At 36.4% G+C, this 25,062-nt stretch overlaps 1 protein-coding gene across 8 annotated transcripts in view; it reads left to right on the top strand.

The window, feature by feature from the left end:
- evi5b (ecotropic viral integration site 5b) overlaps positions 1-25,062 on the top strand; it is a 62,112-nt gene that overhangs the window by 10,024 nt on the left and 27,026 nt on the right. For 6 of the 8 annotated variants that reach the window (XM_042758271.1, XM_042758267.1, XM_042758266.1 and 3 more), the window contains exon 2: positions 12,340-12,566. In XM_042758271.1, coding sequence (XP_042614205.1) covers positions 12,340-12,566 — 227 coding nt within the window. Of the gene's footprint in view, positions 1-9,636; positions 9,988-12,339; positions 12,567-24,246; positions 24,521-25,062 lie in introns of those variants that run through there. The other 2 variants (XM_042758270.1, XM_019113084.2) reach the window with 2 other exon arrangements.

The following is a 25,062-nucleotide window of genomic DNA, read 5'->3' as shown; positions in this document are numbered from 1 at the left end:
TTATATATAGCATTTTTATGTTCACCCTCACTTTAAAAGGTCTTGCTTGCAGTTAATGTTAGGGGTGCTCTGATTCTTCGGCTACTGGTCACTATCAGCCGATAATCGCTTTGGGCAGTTTGATCATCAGTCTCTATAAAGGCCGATCTCATAAACCAATTTCAACCTGACAACGCACCTGCTGTGAGAGGTTCTGCATGGCATGCAGTGCACTGTCTCAATCTTTGTCCGACTCGGGTAAAATAAATATAATGTTGAAGGTAGGAATGGAACGGTTCAACTTTTTCAAGGTTCGGTTTGTATCACGGTTTTATAGTCACGGTTTCGGTATGGTTCGGTATGTGCTATGTTTATGGAAAAACTATACTTTCAAATAAAAATAAAGAATAATAAATAATAAAAAATAATATTCTATCTAACTACAAGCAACAGCACAAATAAATACAAAAGAGTAAAGATCCAAATAAAATAAGCAGTGATTGTTCATGTTTTTTTTTTTTTAGGTAGGTCTAGTTTTTAGGTACAGAAAATGAATAAAGTAATCAAATGTTATACAGCATTGCATATTTGAATGTATAAATTAAAGATTAATCTTTATTAAAGAAACCAATGCTATTCAATCAAGAGCAGTGAGTGATTTATTTGTTATTGCTGTTTGATTAATATTAAGACTCTTAGTAACTTTAAGAGAATGCACTGATACAGTACGTTCAGCCGGCTATGTCTGCTATAGGATACTTACCAAGACGGGGATTTTGACAATTTTTGTGTTAATTTGTCCATTCAAACACAATACTTTAGAGAGAGCTTTATATTTGCGCGTGTTCTGAGAGTTTAGTTTAAACCGATATCAACGTGTGCTGTTCAGGTCTCACCTGTGCATGTGCGCCTCAGCACCCGGGTGATGATGGAATAAATGACTGCTCAAATTCCAGCACACGGCATTCGCATTGAACAAGAGTGAATGGTTTTTCAATGTTTTTTTTTTTTCTCTCATCGCTGTTGTTGTAATGTACTGGGAAGCCAGAATGCACATCCATCAACAGAAATGTACAGTAGAAAAACCCTGTTTTTTTAACGTGTTATTTATAAGAAACCATAGCCTATTACAGATGCGTTGTCAGATTTAATTTGAACCGCGGTCCTAGCGCGTGCCGAACTGTGTGTGGCGAACCAAACGGGTCGGTTTTTTTTTTTTTTTTTTTTTGTGCGAACCGTCCCACCCCTAGTTGAAGGTGAGGTATTCATATTTCCTTATTAAATAACTTACAAAGTAATTTGATAATCGGGCCTGTGCTGTGTGTAAGCTATTGTGCAACAATTTGTCCATTGTTAAAAAAAAAAAAAGCACTGCATGATTAAACATTTACATGATAATTCTATATTTTTGAAAAATTTCTATAAATTTCCCTCCCATTAAAAAAAAATCCACCCCACAAGAGTCAACATAAGAGGGGAATCCCCCCACTTTCAAAAATTAAATTCAGCCCCCTAATGAATGTATTTAAAAATCCTAATTGGAGCATTACTATAAATAATTTGTTACACGATTAAAAGAAACCTTCAGAAAGATCGGTATCGGTGATCGTATCGGCAGATACTGCTTCCTGTGATTGACGATCAGTGATCGGCTCCAAAAATCCTGATCAGAGCACCCTTAGTTAATGTTTTCTTTATCATCTAAAAGAAGTAAAAGTTTACTTCTAAAACTGACATTTTCATTGTCACCATGGCACACAGATATTGCATTTGTGTCTGCGTTGCGTTTTATTTAACTGTTTTTGTACTTAATAGTTCCACTGTTAGAAGAGGGAGACCTGGTAAATTTCATTAAACGTAATGAAAATGCATGAGGCCTGACCTTCAACTAATTTTTTTTTTTTTTTTGTCTTGCTCAGCAAACATAGGCCAGCATCTCTGCATGAATCATTTAGAAGGTCAGAGCAGAGGAAGTGAAATTGTTTCATTTCCTAGCAGTTACTCTTCTCCTCTGTGTATGAAAATACTCATTCCCCTGAGAGTCTAAGTCAGGTTTACCAAAATGATGTTTTCTTTATTTACAGTATTATTGACTAACCTCTCTCAGGGTGCCAGCATGCTCAGACTGTCAGACATCATGTGCCACAGCTGAGAGAACGATACAGTCTGTGATGTGGTGTGTGCACTGTGCAGCTCCTAATGCACAGAAACAGCTGTGTGAAAGCGGTACAGCTGTTGAGTGACGCAGATCTCAGACAAACTGGCCAGTTCTGTTTGGTACACAATTAGGGCCCTATGAAATCGGTTTTATTATTTTCCAAATTCCATTTTTTCCATTTTCATTTTCTGGATTCCGTTTTTTTCCCATTTAAATTTTTCCCATTTTAAACTCCTTTTTAATGGTTAAATTAAATTGTTATTAATCAAAAAGCATGTCTAATTAATTAAAATCATAAAACTTATACATTTTCATATCAATTTATTAAAAGTTTAACAAAAATTACATTTTGTTTTGTTTTATTTTATTTGTTATTAAAGTTTTCTTAAAATAGCCTTATGATTTTTTTTTTTCCCCTCAGAAATTCTGTTGTGTATTTTTCTGGTTATCAAATGAAGGCATGAAACATTCATTTAATTTTTCTTTTAATTATTGAAAATTAAGCAAACTTAATTTTTTGGTAAACAAAGGGGATTTACTATTAAAAATTTTTATGACTGGTTTCCGTGATTCTGTCCGCGTTTTCCATATCATGGAAATCATAGGGCCCTACACTAGTGTTGTCACAGTACCAAAATTTCAGTATTCTGTACCAATACCAGTGAAAATCCACGGTTCTCGGTACCAATTTCGGTACCAAAGCAAAAAACAAAAAAATGCTAATTATTATTAGTATTATTATTTTTTTTACTATACTTTCATTTAATCCAAACTGTGTACATATTTAATTTTAAAGGGATTTTGAATTTTAAAGCCAAGAATAACAACTAAGTTAGCAAAAAAAAAACAAAAAAACCCAGAACTGCTTTTCTGACTGAAATGACACAAACATTTTTTAATTTGTACATTCTCTAACACACATATTTTAGATTAACAATTCATTAAAAAGCCTCTTGGCACAAAGTATAATTTTCTTGTTGAAGAAAGTCAATTAATTTAAATTCTATTTTTGATCCAAACAAAAAAATACAGATTTAATCAAAACAAAAATTCTCATTTAAGAAATTTCTTTTTATAATTTTCATAGACATAAGACAATAGAAAATATTGTTTAGGGCAAGTTATTTATATAAAAAATATAGATGTGAAATCATTACCCTATTTTTTTTTAATTGGATGAATGAAACATTTTTCAGTGTAATTTACAAGTTACATTTCTATCAGTTGTTTTATTTTTCCAATTTGTTAAACTAGAAAATTAAGAAAAAAAGCAAACAAATAAAGGAACATTCATGCAATTTTCTGTTTTATTTTAATTCAATTCCAAATGTTAATTTGAAAACACAACAAAATATGAATTTTTATCTGAAAAAAATTCCCCATAAAACATGAAAAATCTAGTTTAACAAACTTAACATAAAACAGTTTATCTCAGAATCACAACAAACGGCATCAAAACTATGTGGTTTTATTCCACAATATTGGATTCCCACTCTAGATGGGTTAGATGTGGACTTGCTTGATCAACACTGAGGATTCTTACTGGAATCTGCCCTGTCAGCTGCATCCTAACAGAGGAAGAAACAGATCGATAAAGACATTATCAAGTCAGTTAGATAATAACTGTAAGTCAAGCAAAGATCATATGCTGCCTTCACACCATGTTCTACTTGGAGCTGTTCATGTCCTTGGACCGGGAATTGTGCGTTTCTATGGCAACACTATCGATGCCTAAATTAATCCGCAGCAGTCAGGTACAGTCTCGTGATGCAAGTAGAAGCACTCAGAAAATTCCCAGATTACAAACGGTAATTATGAGTTCTACAAGGACATGAATTCTTTTTCCAAGTTGGAATCGTGTAATTATGGCAAATACAACATGGCATAAATGTACTTATACATACCTGGTTTACTGTAAAAATGGGTGGTGATGTGGGTGATGTCAGGCTTGTCGTTGACAACTTTTCTGTGAAGATCAAACATTAAAGTTACAGTCTTTATTGTTGAGTTTGGTTTTGGTGTTTACATTTAATTGAGCAGTGTACCTGTCAATAAAGTGATCCTCCTCAGAACAGGTCTCAGTTAACCCAAATGACATACTGCCGATCTGGAGTTCTGCTGTGAGGTGGCATTAGAGAACATTTTAGTGCATAAAGTAATTTAAATGTATGTACATGCCTGATGTGACCAACGACATTGTTTCATTCTTGTATAACTTTCATGTTTGTACATAGAGACAGGGTTTCAAAGACAGGGCTTAGTTTAAGCCAGAACTAGGCCTTGGTTAAATCAGGATGTTAAAATAACTTCTATAAAAATGCCTTAAGAACTTTACTGGTGTGCATCTGGAGACACAACAATGGCATTGACATATTTTAAGATGTGCCAGTACCAGATATTTTCAGTTGAGACAGCTTGAACATGCATTTTATTCTGAAACTTCCATGAAACCGGGGGATAATGTTTATATAACGTTAGCTTTGCTCTCTTTTCACAGTTATGAGGGCCATTCTTACACTTCCAAAACATCTCTTCCATTTCTTCTTCCTTCAAAAACAAGATAGTCATTAAGAGGGCTCTGAACCTTGATGGAACAGAAGTATATTCATCCGTTTTTGTATTTATACCGTTAATTAATTTAAACTTACTCTTTCAAACAATGGCCATGTCTATTAAACGTGGTCGTTAAATTATTGCACTCACCATATTAGCACCACCATCGTCTCCCCTCTGCTGCAGTCGCGGCTGTTGTATGAGTAAAATTAACTTACACTCCTCATAAACAACATCGAGTGAAAAGAAAAAGGAAAAGATGAAAATAATCTCAGTTGATCTCGCTGGCCCTTTAAGCTGGCCCGGTAATGGCTGTAATCAAATAAGCACTGAGCCTGCACTCACAAACACTGCTCAGGCATTACAGGCAAGATTAAATGAAAATGACATCCATAATTTTCTGAAGACAATTGATTTTCTTCAGAATACAGTGATATAAAAACACCCGCACCGGGTTTAGACTTTGACACGTGCAGTGCGCATGTTTATTCAACGAAGTCAACGCCTTTTGGAAAATCTGTTTATTGCGGTCACTTTTGATAATTTCCAATGTATGGGAAACACTGTGAAACTTACCTGCTTGAACTCTTTCATTTGATCTGGGTGTCTGTCTTTTCTGTGTTTTGTTAGTTTGGTGTGTTTCCTCCTTTTGAGGTCACCTCATCTCAGTGCTTTTATGAAGAGAGCACATCTGTGCACCTTTCAGATCAAGATCAGCGCAACCAGTACTTAAACTGGTACCGTAAAACTTTCGTTTTTTTAGTACCGACTTTGTACCGAAGTACCGGGTCTTTTGACAACACTACCCTACACAATGTGAGGAGGAGGCATGTGGCTTATGAGATGCCAGCTCATCTGTTGCATATGAATAGGTTTATTCTTACCCAACTAAAAGTTGTAATTCATATTATTTGTTATTGTCATTTAGGGCTGGACGATATGGCCAAAATTTATATCACGATATATTTCTTAATTTCGGTCGATACGATATAATTCCAATATCGATATGAACACTATTAAAAAACCCTCGTAAACACTACCAAGAATGCAAACAACAGATGTCTGTGCATACAAACTTATAAAAAATGAACTTGCCAAGTCTGACACCTATAATAGTGAATATAAAACCATATAATATTTTAGAAAAAAGAAAAAACAGCACAAATAAATTAATGTTCACCTTTTATTTGTATTTAGCCTTCATACAAACAAGAAATGTGAAATCACTGCCAAATAATCGTCTCAGACTCACCTAATTAATATTAATATCTTTAACTTCAAACTATAGCCTAACATACACTACCAGTCAAAAGTTTTTGAATAGTAAGATTTTAAATGTTTTTAAAGAATTCTTTTCTGCTCACCAAGCCTGCATTTATTTGATACAAAATACAGCAAAAACAGTAACATTTTGAAATATTTTTACTATATAAAATAACTGTTTTCTATTTGAAAATGCAATTTATTCCTGTGATTTCAAAGCTATATTTTTAGCATCATAACTCCAGTCACATGATCCATTTTGCTGCTCAAAAATCATTAATATGTTGAAAACAGCCGAGCAGATTTTTTCAGGTTACTTTGAAAATAGAAATCTTTTGTAACATTATAAATGACTTATCATCACTTTTGATCAATTTAAAGCATCCTTGCTAAATAAAAGTATTAATTTCTATCATTTATTTCCAGAAAAGAAAAGAAAAGAAAAAAGAAAAGAAATCATAGTGACTCCAAGCTTTTGAACGGAATAGTGTATAATGTTACAAAAGGTTTTTATTTCAGGTAAATGCTGATCTTTGGATCTTTCTATTCATCAAAGAATCCTGAAAAAAAAAAAATGTACTCAACTGTTTAAAATATTGATAATCAGCATATTAGAATGATTTCTGAAGATCATGTGACACTGAAGACTGGAGTAATGTTGCTGAAAATTCAACTTTTTTTGTTCACAGGAATAAATTACATTTTATAATATATTCAAATAGAAAGCAGTCATTTTAAGTAGTAAAAATATTTCAAAATGTTACTGTTTTTGCTGTACTTTGGATCAAATAAATGCAGACTTGGTGAGCAGAAGAGAATTCTTTAAAAAAATAAAATAAATAACATTAAAAATCTTGCTGTTCAAAAACTTTTGACTGGTAGTGTATGCTGATTATTCTTATAGACTGAAACAAATGTGCTTTAGCCAGTATAAAGAGTATGAAAAGTGCTCTGAGTTGCTGCAGAAAAAAAGAGCAACAACAAAAGCATGTTGCTGGAGACGGGCTAAAATCCAAACTGATTGTCTGCCAGCAGGAGGCGCTGTGAGAGCGGTAGAACCATAGCCTGTATAAAAACTGGGTAGCACCAGCGGTTTCTCCAGGAACGGCTGTAATCAAATCAGCTCCGCTCATGAACGCTTCTTTATCAGATAAAATGAAAATGGTATCGAAACTTTTCTGAAGACAATCTAATTCCTTCAGAGATACATTTATATAAAACACCCGCGCCGTGTTATGCTTTTAAAATGTGCAGTGCTCATGTTTATTCATGGAAGTCAAACGTCAAAAACAAATCAATGTATGGGAAACACCTGTAATGTATCGAAATATCGGAAATGTGTTTAAAAATCATATCACCGTTATTGAAAAAAATTATATCGCGATACATATTGATATTGAATTTTTGTCCAGCCCTGTTGTCATTATGTTTTAGTATCAGAACATAGGGCTGCTCGATTATGGCAATAATAATAATTATTTTGGTCAATATTGTAATCACGGTTATTTAACACGATTATTGGGCCACATGAACAAAACTTTATATGATTGGTTTATTTAAAGAGAGCAATATAGTGTATTTCAAATATTTTCTTTAAATAAGGTTGAAATGACATCTACATTTTAGAGACCAATTTAGATGAAATTTCACAATTCTCAATACCACAGCAGAATGCCAGGGTAACTCATATTAGTAAAAATCTAAAGTCCTCAAAAATTATTAAAAATAATTTAACTGTCAGTAATACAATAAAAACAAAAAAGCAGAGGACAAATACAATAGAAAAAAAATACAAATAAAACAAACATTTCTTTTAAAATTATGTAAGTCTAATTCAGCTAACAGCCTACTACATTTTTACTACTATTATTTTAAATAATATTTTACTAGCTTTGAGCCGACTGTGTACACTGAATAATAAAAAAAAATTGGTGTGGGGACAATTGTTGCTCCAAAATTGTTAGTAAATTCCACAGTTAATTACAAAAAAGCAAAGATAGGGTATAGCAGAGTATATATAGTGCAGGGTTCCTCAATTAGGTTTCGCCGGGGGCCGAATTCTGCCAACGATACCAAGCCAGGGGCCCGTATATATATCAAACGCAGCATCAGAAAGCGACATTAACTTACATCGTGTCTACACCGGACGCGAACGGCGAATTATATTTATTATATTTGACTGGTTTACGTCACTTCCTAGTACACACTGTCGGTGCGAATGCAACCCTTTAAATGGTACTGAGAAATAGTTTGCGCAAAATCATCCCAGTACTTTAGTACTGTACATTTAGTTCTGGAACTAAAGCGGTGCGAAAGGCCCTTTTGAAAACATGAGATCCCACACTCCCTGCAAATCACTCTCCAAAGCCACGCCTCCTCCAAAACACATGAATGCACAGGCAGACCAGATGCTAACCAGCCACACGATGAGAGATGGCATTGGTGGAGGGTTGAATGCATTACCTCGTGTCTCATTCACCGGTGAGAAAACACAGTACAAGGCCCATTCATGCTGATGATGTATCATGTCTGCAAGAACAGGGTGTGCAGAGCTATGCAAATACATATGTTGACGGGCAGGTAGTTCAGCCAATCATAGCCCTCGGACTGAGGAATATGATTAGACTAACATTTTATGGTCCTACGCCTTCCACAGACGGTAAAAATACATATAAATACATTTAGACCACTTAACTTAGTGATTGATGTGAACAGATTGTCAACCAGCAACCCTGTTTCAACCCTGGATAAGTTTATTTCTTTTGTTGAACACAAAAGAAGATATTTTGAAAAAAGCAAAAAAAAATTACATTTAAAAAGTTGATGGTCCATATACTATGGAAGTCAACAGGGACCATTAACTGTTTGGTTACCCATATTCTTCAGAAATATCTTATTTTTTGTTCAACAGAAAAACCCTAAAAAATATCTTCTTTTTTTGTTCAAAAAAAAAAATATAAAAAATATCTTCTTTTTTTTGTTCAACAGAAGCTCGAATAGATTACCTGAGAACAGAATTTTCATTTTTGGGTGAACTGTCCCTTTAAGTAAAACATTGAATTAAATGTGAAACCTTTAAATAGAAAGAATGAAATAGTATTTTCTTGCAAAACATACTCCAATAATTTTTGTTTTATTTACAACTTTGTAAACCCTTTTTTTTTGTACAGTATGAGCTCATGTGAAACATATTATATTAAAAATTATTAAAATGAATACATTTAAACATGACATTTAAATAAAATATATGGTGTATATTATTTTATTGTAAAATTATGCACTTATATTATTATATAATCAGTGTAAATGTATTTTATTTTTTTCAGACCCGCCTGTCAGTCCTGCTTTTATAACTGCACTTTGTTCTGGTCTTACTGTTTATGTCCCGCCTCTTTCTTTGTCACTCTTCTGACTTGTAACACTATCTAAGAAAGGGTGTTTCCAACCATGACTACTTTGAGTCATTTCTAGGCATTTTGCTGGGGAATGCTACAAAATGTTTGTGGTTTGTAAATCCACAGAAGCCATGTATAGGTGTGTGGCCATAATTTGTCAGAAATGGAGATCGCAAGAGGAAACGTGATCTCTATTGTAGAGGATTCAGAGAAGTGCCACATGCAAATGAGAGACCTGCTTTGTTGTGCAGAGGTAGACTTCCCCTGAGTTTATCATTACAGCTCACTTATGCCGTGAAGCTTGTTGCGGTGAGCTCCGACGTCACAGATGTTTTGCAGGAAAAGGATTGTTTTTTCTCTGTCGGGTGAATTCCAAAGCATGAGTTAGTGTTTACTACAGCTGTAAAAAGGGAAGGCAGAAGCGTATACTGCTTCTGTCTGCTTTACAGCTGCCTCAATGTCTTCTACATGAGCACTTTGAACCCAGGTGACACCTACACAACAGTGTGACTTTTGGAATTTGCAAAACTGCTGATGGTGTTTGAAGTCAGGATACACTTGTGATTGAACTGTTATTTCTCCTGTGGATTTGTTTATGGAATCAGCAAGGACCTCAGTTAGGGTGACGTCTTTCTTCAGGTAAGAGCAAAGAACACCTAGGAAATCCTAGATGGGGACGGGTTCTTGGCTTTCTAATGTTACAGTGTCCTGGCCTGCTGGTTCTAGTTGTCTTAAGGTTTTCCGTACTGTCAGTTGACATAAGTTTCTGCTTGGTGCCTTTTTAATGTCTTCACTCCAGTGTGATTCAGTCTGAGTGAGTCAGTGTTTGTACTACTGTCGTTCCGGTGGAAAGTACACAACGACCTCAAACATTCTCTTAGTCCAAACCTTCTAGAGGTCGTCTTTGAAAATATAGTATGACAAGCGGTATCAGTTTCCAATCTATGGTGTACACACCTAACTAAATGACCTAGTAAACCATTTTGCTCGTGTAGCTGTAAGGAATGAGTGTTTTATAAAACTCTTTACACAGCAATTTAAAGTGCCCATGAAATGGCTTCATGGCTACAGTTTTCTTTCCTGTTTACATAGCGTTTTTCATTGAAAGAGGAATGTGGTCCAGGACATGACTCATATAATTTTTTAACGTCTGGGATTTAAACTAAAGAATGTTGACCATGAATCATGGTTTGATTCTTGATAATTTGTCATGATTAGTCCTCTAATTCCAAAACTTTAATGACTAGACATTAAACAAGGACTAGACAAAGGTAACCTTTTTGCTAAATAGCCACAGTGGATGATGACTTCCTAGTTTTTTCACTTTTTCAGCCAAAATATTTTTCCTTTGGACAAGTAGCATTGTCTTTTATGATGTCACTGAAACCCCAATGTACGTTGTTCTGTATCACTTGTTGTGTTTGGTATCTTAAATTGCCACAAATATTAGGAATTAGGCAAAATCAAAATTAGGTATCACCGATACTGATCTTTTTAAAGCTGCCTTTTTATCATATATAACTGATCAAATTTTAAGACATTTATTCAGGGCCTGAATTTCATTTTTGAAAATGGGGTGATATTCCCCTCTTAGTTGACTTTTGTGAGAGGGGAAGCAGCACGGACTGTGTTTTCACACAGGAGTCCGCTGCTGATCCGTGGCTGTTAACCACAAACACAGCATTGCAGTTCTTTTTTCTTTTTTCTTTTCTTTTTTTTTTTTTTTTATGTTTTTTTTTACACAGTACAGTAATAATATATTTGTTTGAAATGTTTTAACACATTATTAAATTATTTTTTGTTTTTCATTTACTTCTAAATTTATATATTAAGTTGCTCAAGCAAGCAGCAAAACATTTAAACTACTTTTCTTACGTTATATCAAACTTACCATTGACAGAAATAGTCAGCTCTACTGCCTTTCCTTTTGCATTTAAATCTTTATTACAAGCAAAACTTTGTTTTTCTACCTCCACGACTGCCATCTATTATTGCCTTGTTTAGCTAAAAGTGCTCTTTTCTTTCGAGCGCTGAATGGTTTAACACTGGCAAGAATTAAAAAGTAATGCAATATATAAACTTTAGTGACGACGTGACACTGCCTTGATTGTGCAAGTGACAATTCCTGTGTCAAATGTGCAGCTCGCGTACAGACAGACAATGTGTGGTGATTTGAAGCCATTTGCGTATTTTGAGAGAGAAAGAGAGAGAGCGCGCAGTGATTCACTCATGCTGTTTGTGAAGTTCCGTCTCACACAAGGTTTTCAAATTACTTTCGAAGTTATGAAGAAATATAAAGGCGAGTACCTCACCTTCAGCATTATAATTATTTCACCCATGCCAGACTGAAACGGTGCTGCTGCATGTTGTGCCAAACCTCTCACGGCAGCGTCATCAGCTTGAGATCGTTTTTTTGAGATCGGCCTTTTTACTCCCAACATGATTATCAGCCAATAGTGATCAGTAGCCGGTCAATCAGAGCACCCCTAATCAAAATATAGTGAATCTATAGGCTATATGATGTCAGTCATTGCTTCTTACTGACAGCAGTTCTTGCTAAATGTCAGTCCGACATGTCTTGCAGGTCACACACACTGTGCCTGGCAAAGAGAATCTGCATTTGGCTAGTGCTGGTTGTTAAATTGTAATCTCATCTTTGTTTGCAAGTTCTTAAAGGGATAGTTCACCCAAAAATTTTAAAGGGGTCATATGATGCTGATAAAAAGAACATTATTTTGTGTATTTGGTGTAATGAAATGTTTATGCGGTTTAAGGTTAAAAAACACATTATTTTCCACATACTGTACATTATTGTTTCTCCTCTTTGCCCTGCCTTCTGAAACGCGTCGATTTTCACAAGGCTCATCTTTCTGAACAGCAAGGTGTGCTGTGATTGGCCAGCTATCCAGCTGTCTTTAGCTTACTTAAATCAATTCTTTAAGATGTTTATTTATTTTTACAATTAAGCTCTTTTCTTTCATTTTTCCAAAGGTGGCGACAGACAAGGTAGCAGGCAAGCTGAGTTCGACTCTTTCATGGGTGAAGAACTCAGTGTCGCATACGGTGAGTCAGATGGCTAGTCAGGTGGCGACGCCCTCTTCGCTGCACACCACTGTAGCTTCATCCACTGCCTCACTGTCCTCGCCCTCCTCAGCCTCCCCGACCCAGCTCAGCCCAGATGATGTGGAGCTGTTGGCCAAACTAGAGGAGCAGAACAGGTATGTGTGCTTCACTGAATGTTATCTGGAGGATTTGCTTCATCTCGCAAAAGCACAACACTTAATCAGTTATCCCATTCCAAGAAGTATTTTGGGAGCACCATGTGGTCACATTGCTGTGCATATAGGGTGTTCTAACATCTATGTTGCAGACGAGTAGGTTTGGGAATCGTTAGAAATTTTCCGGTTCTGGTTCCAGTTCCGGTTCCGTCTAATGGTTCCAGTTTGGATTCCGGTTCCATTAAAATCATTAAACAACTATTAAAAAAATAGTGGCAAGGAAAAATGCACAATACTCAACTACTCAATGCTCAATACTGTTTATTACTTACTGTCAACATAATTTAAAGGTTGGCAATGTCAAAATTCAACATATATATTACAGTATACAAATTTTCCGATTCCATTTAAATGAACTATTGTTATGCTTTTTACTATTTTACCTTCATTGAATGTAGTGTTGCAGGAAGGTAGTAAGTAATGTTGAGTAATGCTAGTCCATCAATCAGCATGCGCTTCAAAGTTGATGTTTTTTACACTATCAATAACATTTTGCTTTTCAAGCAGGAATAAGCTGGTCGGCCAAATAGTCCCTTAAGGGCTAAGACACTTGTTCATTTCCCTAAATTAATGAAATATAAACTGTTATACTTATAACCATGTATACACACACTCCATAAAGCCCCTATTTTACAAATAATAATGCAGTCAGGAGATGGTGTGATGCAATGAGTGGTTTCCACATTTTTAAACATTTAAATTGCATGAAAATAAATATTTTCTATCACTTTGTTTATCACTCTTGAAATGACCTGTACACTAAATAATTTAACCCTCATACTTACATAACAATAGCAGTCTATTTATTTAGTGGTCCAAGTTGAAGTCAGTATGTATATTAATGACAATATGGGACAAATATAATGTAATTTAGTGGTGGCAGGTGCTGCACGCTGCCGGTACATGTACAGTCAGACAAAACAACGTGCACAGTTATCAATGGCGCGAGTGTGTGTACAGTCGTTGGAAACGTGTTCGGCAGTTAAAGACATGACGCGGCACGCGCGTCTGTGGAGTTCACGTTATTAGAAACAGTGTGCTCAGTAATTAAAGAGGCAGGGCGGCATTTCTGTTATTTGGTTTGTGACATCCTTTACGGGAAATGCCGAATCATCAGAACACCAGCGCAAGGATGCTCACAGCGCTTGGTAACCTGTTACTGTCATTTCTTTATTCTGTAAATGTAAGAAACGTCTTACTTTTATATTTAATCACACTCTGTTATCCCTTAACGATTACTGTCATAAAATACTTGAATTACAGGTTGACTTTTAAACCTAAATTTAACGTCCAATAACAGATATATCAGCAAAATTACTACTATTGCACTGAATTTTAATTTTCTCCCTCTTTACTGTGTTCTGTCTGTTTGAAGCGCATGTGAGTGCTGGTGCTCGTTCAGTGAAGTCTGAAGTTTAACGCAGACTGTAAGGACAAGTTTTCATGCAAAATGGAAACATTCACTTGAATATGTAACATTTACAAAAAAGATATTACCGTAAAATGCAGATTATGTGCTGAGGAAACATATCTCACACATTAAAAAGCACATGCATCTGTCAAAGTGCCAGACAAGACAAGTCGTGTTAAACAGTTGAAGTCTTAAAATAAAGCATTCTCATGTTTCGGGCAGCGTGGATCACGCATCTTTCCCGCAACAGCTCACTCCACTATTTTTAGATGCGTTTGTCCATAGAAATGCGTTATTCACTGCTGTAATTTGATGTGACTGGTAGAAGTTTTCAGTGTGCGGTGGGGAGACGTGACTAATCGATAATGACATTAGTTGTTGATTATTTTCATTATCGATTTTAGCGATTAGTTGTTGCAGCCGTAGTCTTGTCCAGCTTCTCTTCTGGTGTGGTCCAAATTTAGCCTGCTCTCTAGTACAAACAGTGATGTGTCAAGAACACTGACATGATGTTAACACAGTGAAGACTTTGCTGGGCTGGCTGTTTTGTGTTCTCAGACAAGTGATGGCGCAGTACTTTTCCAAATATAGAACCAGCAAAAGATTAGGGTCTGTGGAGCTGCCTGTCTATCAGTTTCAGTTCTCCTGTAATCTACCACGTCTTCACTTGTTGACATGAGTTGCTCACACATAGTTGTAGGAAATGTCATGAACATGGTTGGTGATTTTGCTCCAGATTGTTCATGTGAATGACACTGGTTTGAGTCCTGATCCCATTCCTCCTTTGACACTATTGTTCAAAGGTTTGGGGTTGGTTAAATTTTGTAATATTTTTGAAAGAAGTCTCTTGCTCTCTTGCATGACTTTATTTACATACAGTAAAACATAAATATAATACACAAAATATAAAAAGTATTATAAAATATTATTACAATTTAAAGTAACTGTCATATGTTTAAATAATTTAAAATGAAATTTATTTCTGTGGTGGTAAAGCTGAATTTCCTGCAGCGATTAATCCATTTGTCAATGTCACATGATCCTTCAGTAATCATTCTAATTCCAGTTTGGTGATAAATGCACATCTCTTATTATTAACAATGTCTAACTGCTTAATATTTTTGTTAAAATTGATGTTTCTTTCCAGGATTCTTTAAATAGAAAGTTTAAAACAACATTTATTTTAAATGGAAATCTTTTGTGTTAAAGGGACAGTTCACCCAAAAATGAAAATTACCCCATGATGGGGTCACGTGATGACGCCGAGCAAGATGGCTGATTAGGTTGAGGGCTGCGGCGCCACGAGATAACATTTTGTGTGAATATATAGGCATCCGCAGTTTATTGCATTGTTTTTTACGAGATTTTTTTTTTTTTTTTTTTTCCCCCGCAAGTTGCCTTAATAAGCGTCAAACCACTTTCGATATGCCAAATCCCCGGGAAAAAAAAAAAAAAACGAAAATGCGTCTCAACATCAGCAAAGTGCTAGGGCTACCGCTAGCTCAAAAGCTGCCTACGCCTCTCCTGTATCCCCAGCACGTGAAGATGCGGATGAGTCCATCTCGACTGCTAAAATTCACGAGCTTCTTCAAAAACTATCAGATGAGCAAGCTAAACACTTTGCAGATATTCGCAAGGACGTCACAGAAACGAGAAGAGCAGTTGAGGCGATGGAGGGTAAGCTGGCCGACATGCTAACCAGGATAAATAGCGCGGAGGTGCGTCTCGATATGTTAGAGGAGGCGGAGAAGCAGCGCAGCGTCGCCCCCCCGGCTTCTTCTGCTTTGGAGGTTGAAAAATTGAACGCCAAACTAACTGAATACGAGGATCGGGACAGGCGAGTTAATCTACGCATTTATGGGTTTCCGGAACGTGTGGAGGATAAAGATGCTGTATCGTTTTTTGAAGGCCACTCTCCCCGAAGTCCTTCATGCTGAATTTCAAGGGGGCTTAGATCTGGAGCGTGCTCACCGGTCGTTTCTACCTGCCAAGCCCGGTGCCCCTCCAAGGCCATTTATCGTGCGGTTCTTGAGGTTTCAACAGAAGGAACGGGTGAGACAACTCGCTAGAGAAATCGGGGATGTCCGTTGGCAGAACAACAAGATAAGCTTCTATCAAGATTTCTCGAAGGCCACGCAGGAGCGAAGACATTCCTTCCTGGAGTGTAAACGCCTGCTTCACTCAGCCAAAATCCCGTTTGGCATCGGCTATCCTGCAGTGCTTTCATTTACAACGCCGGGTGGAGTTAAGCATCGTTTTGAAGATCATAAGAAGGCCTTGATATGCATCAAAAACCTCTAAAATGTTAAACAGAACAATCATTCTTATCCCCGGCCATTAACGTTAGCGGTGATATTCCTCCCCGTTCTTTATTTTTTATTTTATTTTTATTTGTTACATATAGGCCTACATATATTTTTTTTATTTTTTTGAAACCTTAAGACTGATTCGGGCAAGATTATATACAATATATGTCCGTTTTTCCTGTTTTTCCTCTGATGTTCATTTAAACTAGCATTCCGAATTTTATAAAGCTGGAGTTTTTATTTTATTTTATTATTTTTTATTATTAATATTAACTATTTTTGATGTTTGTCTCGCATCACTATCTATAATATACTTCACTGCATGTCTCCCACTTTATTCATTTATTGCCTTTAATATTATTTTTGCAGTGGTATTCTTTATCACAATTTGTAGACTGGGCATATTGGTAACAGTATTTTTTTTTTTTTTTTTTTTTTTTTTTTTTTTTCCCTCTCTCTCCTTCTTTGTCTGCCCGAGTTATAAGTCATGTGTGCAGGTTATGTTGGGTAGGGGGTCTGTGGATTTCGTGTCTGTTAACGATATAGCACCGCTGTTAGATGGCGGATGTCTTTAATGTGTTCACACTACTGCTGTTCAGTTGTTTGCTGATGGGTGGCGCTGCTGCCGCACTTGAGTGGTCAGAAAGTTCTCTGAGTTAGTTATCCAGTTGTGGATTTTCAGGAAGGTTCGACAGTTTCAGCTTCCTCACCTTCGGCTTTTTTTTTTTTTTTTTTTTTTTTTTTTTTTTTTTTTTTTGGGTGTTTCTCTTTTATGGATCCGGTTCTCTCTCGTGCTGTTGTTGGGACAACTCTTTCTTTTTTTTTTCTTTTTTTTTTCCTCTTTCTTTGTTTTTCACAAAGCCTTCTAGCATATGACAGCTCTTAACCTTATTTCAGTCAACGCCAGGGGTCTGAACGTTCCGCACAAAAGAACCACTGTACTAGAATTTTTTCGTAAGAAAAATATAGACTTTGCTATGATTCAGGAATCACATTTATTGGGCAAAGATGTGGGTCGATTAGCCAATAAGTTTTATCATTCTATTGCAACTTCATCTGCAGCAACAAAATCTAAAGGGGTAATGGTATTGTGTAAACGTAAACTAAAATTTGATATGATTGACTCTTGGGCAGATGATGCAGGTCGGATAGCTATAGCAAAGATCTGTATGGATGGGAAAAAACATTGCACTTATTTCTGCTTATGCCCCTAATGTATTTGATCGTACCTTTTTCCATCTATTAACTAAATCCTTGCTTGATCTTACAGGATTTCACTTAGTTCTTGGGGCTGATTTCAATGCGGTGTGGGACAGCAGCATGGACAGAACAGGCGGCAGCGAGACTAAAGACCAACATCTTGCATCTGAGGCGTTGCGCCACTGGGCATCCGAAACGGGGCATGGTCGATATCTGGCGTTTGTTAAACCCTTCTTTAAAAGACTATTCTTTTTACTCAGGGAGACATAAATCCTTTTCGAGACTAGATTTTATCTTTGCCTCAAAAGATTTATTTCAAAATATTCAAAATGCGCATTACATTCCGGTGACCTGGTCTGATCACAAACCCATATGTTGTTCAGTCAAGGTTCGCCCATTTTCCACTAAAGCCCCCAGATGGCGTCTTAATACTTCTTTACTGCGAGATGAGTCTTTCAAAGCTCAGTTTGAAACAAATTTTAGTGAATTTTTGGACTTTAATGTTGGCTCTGTTCTCGATCCAAGGATTCTTTGGGAGGCCGTAAAAGGCTTTATAAGGAGTAATACCACTTTATATGCCTCAACACAAAACAAAGCTCATGCAGCTAAATTGGCAAGCTTTAGAATTAAAATATAAGTCCCTTGATGCTTACCTGCAACATAATTTTAATGATTACACAACCCTACAAAAGGAATTGATCAAAAAAGAGATTAACTCTCTTCTGAGGCGTCGTTCAGAATTCCTCATGCACAAAACCAGACAAACTTATTATTTTAACTCCTCAAAACCCAGTCGCTTACTGGCAATGAAACTTCGGACGGATGAGCACTTTGCTGATATCTGTTGCATTAAAAACAAAAATAACACTATACAATGTGACCCAAAGAAAGTAAATGCTGTTTTCGCCTCCTTCTATCAGGAGTTATATAATTCGGAAAATAATTTTGATAAAGATGTCTGCAATAATTTCCTGCAAGATGTTAAACTATCTCATCTCCGTAATGATGACGCCCATAAAATTAGATCAACCAATCACATTACAGGAGTGCGAGACAGCTGCTAGGGACATGCGTAAAGGTAGATCACCAGGTCCAGACGGAATACCACCCGAATTTTATCTTACTTTTTGGCCCCAGATTGGCCCGCTTTTACTGGAGATGATTTTATATTCTGTTAGAGAGGGATCATTTTCTAGGGATGTTAATTCTGCATTAATTTCACTGCTTCTTAAAAAAGGAAAGGATCCAGCTGATTGCGCCAGCTACAGGCCTCTTTCGCTTTTAAATGCAGATTTAAAGATTTACGCAAAATTACTGGCCCGTCGGCTTCAAGGCCATATGACAGAACTGGTACATAGTGATCAAACTGGGTTTATAAAGTCTAGACTTGCTACAGATAATGTTAGAAGACTATTACACATTATACATGATGCTCAAGATTTAAATTCCCCTGCTGCTGTCCTTTCACTAGATGCAATGACGGCCTTTGACCGCCTGGAGTGGCCATTTCTGTGGGCAGTGCTAAAGGTTATGGGGGTTGGTTTGCCGTTTATTAATATGATTAAGGTCCTGTATAAAAACCCAACAGCTGTAGTACTTACGGGCAAAATTAGCTCCTCCCCATTTGCTGTCTTGAGAGGATCAAGACAAGGATGTCCTCTTAGCCCTCTGTTATTCGCCCTTTCTCTTGAGCCACTGGCACAAGCTATCCGTGGTTCTCCCACAATCTCTCCAATTTCCATTAGAGGTACACACCACCATGTTTCACTTTATGCTGATGATATTTTATTGTATATAAATAACCCAGTGCAATGTATCCCACATATTTTGTCTACCTTCGATCTTTATGTCAAGCTTTCTGGCTTCAAAATTAACTGGCAGAAATCAGCTTTACTACCTTTAAATCAGGCAATGTGCAATACTCCCATCCCTGCATCTATTCCAGTTACTAATAACTTCACTTATCTGGGGATAGACATCTATTCCTCCATACAGACAATTATTAAAAACAATTTTTCTAAAACACTTAACAAAGTGGTGGCGGATCTGGACAGGTGGTCTAACCTTCCAAATTCGCTCCGTGGCAGGGTAGCCATAATTAAAATGAATATTCTGCCCAGAATCAATTTTGTCAGCTCAATGCTCCCCCTTCCCCCACCCCCTAAATATTGGGGCAAATTGCACTCAGCAATAAGTAAATTTCTGTGGCATGGCAAACGACCTCGTATTAAGCTCACCACCATGCAGCGAGAAAGGCAGGCTGGTGGCCTGTCTCTCCCAAATTTTAAGTTCTATGAGTGGGCCTTCACACTTAGACCTCTTCTATCCTGGTTTCACCCTGATGCTCAAGTCTCTTGGCGAACTTTAGAGGAACGGATGATAGCTCCATATTCTTTTACTAATATTTTGTATGCAAAAATCTCACCCCATCAATGCCGTTTGAAATTTGGTCCTATGATTTCATATTTACTTTTGGTATGGAGGAGGGTGGAGAAATTGGCTGGTTGTTTTTCTATCTGGGACCCACACTTTCCAATATTTAACAATGAGAGATTGCTGATTGGCGGTTGTCATATTCGATTTCCTGATTGGGAAAAAAAAAACATTTGTACACTTGGGGATATTTATGGGGAGGCGGGGTTACTTACTTTTCAAAATATTTGCATCAAGCATGGTATACCACGTACCTCCTTTTTCTTTTATTTGCAGTTGAGATCGACTCTAAAAAGCAACGGTGCCCCCTTACAAGCTCCGCTCACATCACATCCAATTCGAAAATTGTTTTACTCTGTCGGGAGCACTAGGGGTTTTGTATCAAGACTCTACTGGCTCTTGCTGTGATATGCTTATAGACCTCTGGCGTTGGACACAGTGTGGAGGAGAGATGTTCCAGATTTGTCACCCGCATTTGATTGGGATAAAGTGTGGATCAATATAGGTTTATCATCCAGAAACCCTGATCACCAGCAAATTCATTATAATTTTGTACATAGGGTTTATTTTACCCCTAGGAAGCTTCATTTAATGAAGGTTATTGACGATCCTACTTGTAATTTCTGTTCTGCTAAAGTGATTGGCAGTTACTTTCACATGTTCTGGGAATGTTCCCCAGTGGCTGAATTTTGGAAGATGATTGCCTTTAACCTCTCTAAGTTGTTTTAAGATTAGACTGCCTTGTACGCCTGCTACACTTATTTTGAATGATTTGTCAAAGTTGGGATTGACACTGGACAAGAGAAGGGCATTGTTGGCTGGACTTACAGCTGCTAAAAAAACTACTTGCCACACGCTGGAAACCTCCACACTCACTCTGCTTTCGAGCTTGGCTTTTAATGTATTTGGATATTGTTTACTTGGAGTTGTCAATAGCTAGAGTCCACGGTGCCAAAGAGTCAGCAATAGAGGCTTGGCACTCTTTGCTGACCACTCTGCGTGGGCTTTAGATTTAATCTGCGAGTGAGATATGGGGATCGGGATCCAAGGGGCGGGTGGGTTCCACATGGGATTTTATTTATTTTTATTTTATTTTGTTTCTTTTTATTATTATTATTATTATTTTTTTTTTTTTTTTTTTTTTTTTTTTTTTTTATGTTAATTATGCTTCATTATATATGCTTATGTATAGACATGTATGTAAATGGATGTATTTATACATTTATATTCTATTTCTGTGAAGCATGTCTGTATGTTTTTCCCTAAAGGAAAAAATAAATAAAAATTTGATAAAAAAAAAAAAAGAAAATTACCCCATGATTTACTCACCCTCAAGCCATCCTAGGTGTATATGACTTGCTTCTGTCATACGAATATGATCAGTATTATATTAAAAAATGCCCTGGCTGTTCCAAGCTTTATAATGGCAGTGAATGGTGGTCCAGATTTTGAAGCGAAATAGTGCATCCATCCATCATAAAAAGTGCTCCATGCAGCTCTGGGGGACTAATAAAGGCCTTCTGAAGCGAATTGATGCATTAATGTAAGAAAAATACTAATATTAAAACTTTTTAAACCGGAATCTATAGCTTCTGCTAATTGTCATATGCATGTTCACGAGAGATTGGAATTTCATCTGATAACATAGGACATAGGTGTAGTGTAAGCTCCAGTGAGAATATGCTAATCTCGTGAGAACCAAGTTTTGTTTACAGCTACAGGAAAACTAGTTTCTAGGGATGCACAGAATGTTTATTCACCCCCCGGAGCCTTGTGGAGAACTTTTTATGATGGATGAATGCACTTTATTTTGCTTCAAAATCTCAACCACCATGGACATTTTTAATATAAATCCGATTGTATTCGCCTGAAAGAAAAAAGTCTTGAGGGTGAGTAAATCATGGGGTAATTTTCATTTTGGATGAACTATCCCTTTATTGTTATAGGCCAATTTAATGTGTCCTTGCTGAATTACAATAATCATTTATTGACCCCAAACCTTTTTTTTTTTTTTTTTTTTTTAAATAGTATTTGTCAAATAAAGTGGAAAATATCAAACCTAAAAAGTTTGTTAAAAGTATTAGCCTAATTATTACTATTATTATTATTATTATTATTATTATTATTATTTTGTTAATGACACACAAGCCGATATTTTGGCTCAGTTAGTACCAACTCTTTCATAAAAAATATTCATGATTTACATATTTCACATTTGTTCAGGGGGAGAAATTATCAAATATGGTTGTGCATTTGTGCATTTTCCATCTTACTATACACTTCAGATTTACTATGTTAAACCAGTTTGACCTGTGACCTTTACTAAATAGCAGAGTGGGAGTGGTGCTCAGGCCAGCTGACCTCTGACCCCAGCCTTCATCAGGACAGCTGGAGACTACAGCTGGTCGCAGAGATGACTAACAATGCCCTATCACCTGCTGTCTTCCACAGCACTCATGCCATTAGTGTAATGCTGCCTGGCACATGTCAGAGAGTGTCTCCTCTCAAGTCAACACAAGCCTCAGCATTGTCATAATGCTCACATGTTAGGCAGTTCATCTGATATTGATAGCAAAGCAGAGGAAAACATTTGACAGTCAAAGACATTTAAACCTTGCTTGCTTCGGAAGGCATTTTAAAACATGCTGAATTTACTTAAATTGCCACATTAGAAACCAGGAAGGAGACATGTAACAAAAACCTTTTCCTTCCTGGTTTTACATAAGAAGAAATGGTGGCCGTATCAGCATCTGCAACTGATTTCCTGGCGGTTTCAAAGCGTTAATAGGCATGTTGACCTTTTTGTGAACATTTATTTGAATTAGTGTTGGCAGAACAAAGCCCCGCCCTTTTCTTCATTAATTATTGATTAGGGTGGAGACCAAATGCTTGCTTTCATCTTGCTGTTTCTGGTATCACAGGCTGGTTTCGATATTAGAACGGAATCACGGTGATCCGCTTGGGCGAGTGCAACACCCACACAGAGTTCTCTCTGCAGCATGGAAAGTAGGCCAGCTGCTCAGAGAATCTGTGGAGTGTTTGGAGCTCTGATTCTTCACATGTGGCCATATGGGCATTCCTTGCCACTTCAGAAACAGGGTCTCAGGTACCACTGATGAATCTTCAAGTTAGGGCTGTGCCAATATAATCAGATATGTATATATTGCAATTTATTTTCTCACAGTGTTACATTGATACTTATCCATATTTTTATTCATTGATTTGTTCATTCATATTTCCTATGGTTTAGTTAATAAAGAAATAGCAGCTCATCCAAACTGACATTCCTCCATAAAGTCAGAGCCATTTCTAAGTCGTGGTGCTCAAAATAACTAAATTGCTAACAGCATGAGGGACTGATATTCCAGATTCACTCGAGTCTCACTGAGACTCTATCTTCATATGTGACCCTGGAACACAAAATCAGTTTGAAGTCGCTGGGGTATGTTTGTAGCAATAGCCAAAAATACATTCTATGGGTCAAAATATTGATTTTTCTTTTCTGCCAAAAATCATTAGGAAATTAACTTAATGCTCCATGAAGATATTTTGTAAATTTCCTACTGTAAACATATTAAAACTTAATTTTTTATTAGTAATATGCATTGGTAAGAACTTTAGTTGGATAACATTAAAGCCGATTTTTCTCAATATTTTTGTTTTTTTTTTTTTTTTTTCGCACCCTCAGATTCCAGGTTTTCAAATAGTTGTATCTCGGCCAACTATTGTCCTATCATAACAAATCACACATCAATGGAAAGCTTATTTATTCAGATGATGTATACATCTCAATTTCGTAAATCTGAGTCCAGGGTCACATATATGATAGATTTTCCAACAACGTTTGGTATGGTATTATAATGTGTGAGGTAGCTGATACACAGCCCTTCTTTACATCATACTTTTTTTTTCAGTATTGTTTGAATAGTAAATAAAAAAAAAAAAAAAAAAAAAAAAAAACTTTTTTTTTTTTTTTTTTTTTTTACAATGTAAACTAATTTTTGACTTTTGAAGTGTATGGGGTCAAGACACTCCATATCCTGGTACAAAAGGAATCAAGAACCAAGAGGGACTTTGGTCAGTAAAATAAAACAATAATAAAAAACACAAAGAAACAGTGTGTCATCATGTGTTTGTAACAGGTGACCTCTCACAGAGAAATTCAGCCTGTATGATGCTGCGAGTGAAGTGAATTTGCAAGAAAAAGAATGTGTAATAATGCTGTTGTTTTAATGCAAAATACAGTTTAATAGCTGGTAAGAAATAAAAGCCAGTAGTTCACCCCTCACAGATTTTGAACTCCAATAGAATTTTGCTTTGCTACTGCACAGGTTGAAGGCCTTTGCACTTAAGATAAGCATTGTTTGTGTGTGTGTGTGTGTGTTTATGCGGGTTCAGAGAGAGAGAGAGAGAGAGTGGGGTGAGACTGAGACGGCAAGAGAGTGTGAGAGAGAACCAGGTTGTTTCAGTTCTCACACACACATTTGGGATTACTTGGAGGAATCTGAGGAAAGACATGTGGATTGCAGAATGAGCTTCCCGTGGTGAGCAGCTTCACAGTAATACCTTTGATCAATTCTCTGTTGCACAGCGCAGTAAGATGCAGCTGTGATTTACGGCCGGTTACCCAGTTTTATTAATGCTCTTTTTCGCTGCCATGGTCTTGTTTTTTGTTTGTGGTTGCTTTTTAATTCCTTCGTAGAACAAATACTTGGCTTTCTATCTGCTTTCACGAAGTAATGTAATTGTTGTGGAGGAAAATGCAGTGTTTGTTTCCTGTACAAGAATCCACTTTGCACTTTAACCAGCAGTGAATTATTAACACAGAAGCAACATTTGCAATGCAAATTGTCTTAATGCTTACTAAATTTATCAAAAAAGGTTAAACCTACAGTACATCATCTACTTTATTTAATATTCAATATGTTTTTTTTTCTGCTTTATTTTTTCTTAATATAGTTTATGAACATCTGTAGATGGCTTGTGAATGGATGTAATTGCAAATGTTTGTGGGTTTTCCTGGTGTAAACTTTGTCGTTTGAGTAAATACCATCAAGATAGAGGTTTGCATCTGGGCTGCAGTGTG

Source organism: Cyprinus carpio, chromosome A6 (assembly GCF_018340385.1).
Source record: "Cyprinus carpio isolate SPL01 chromosome A6, ASM1834038v1, whole genome shotgun sequence".
NCBI lineage: Eukaryota > Metazoa > Chordata > Actinopteri > Cypriniformes > Cyprinidae > Cyprinus > Cyprinus carpio.
Note: the sequence above shows the minus strand (reverse complement) of the source record. Positions and strands in the feature narration are given on the sequence as shown.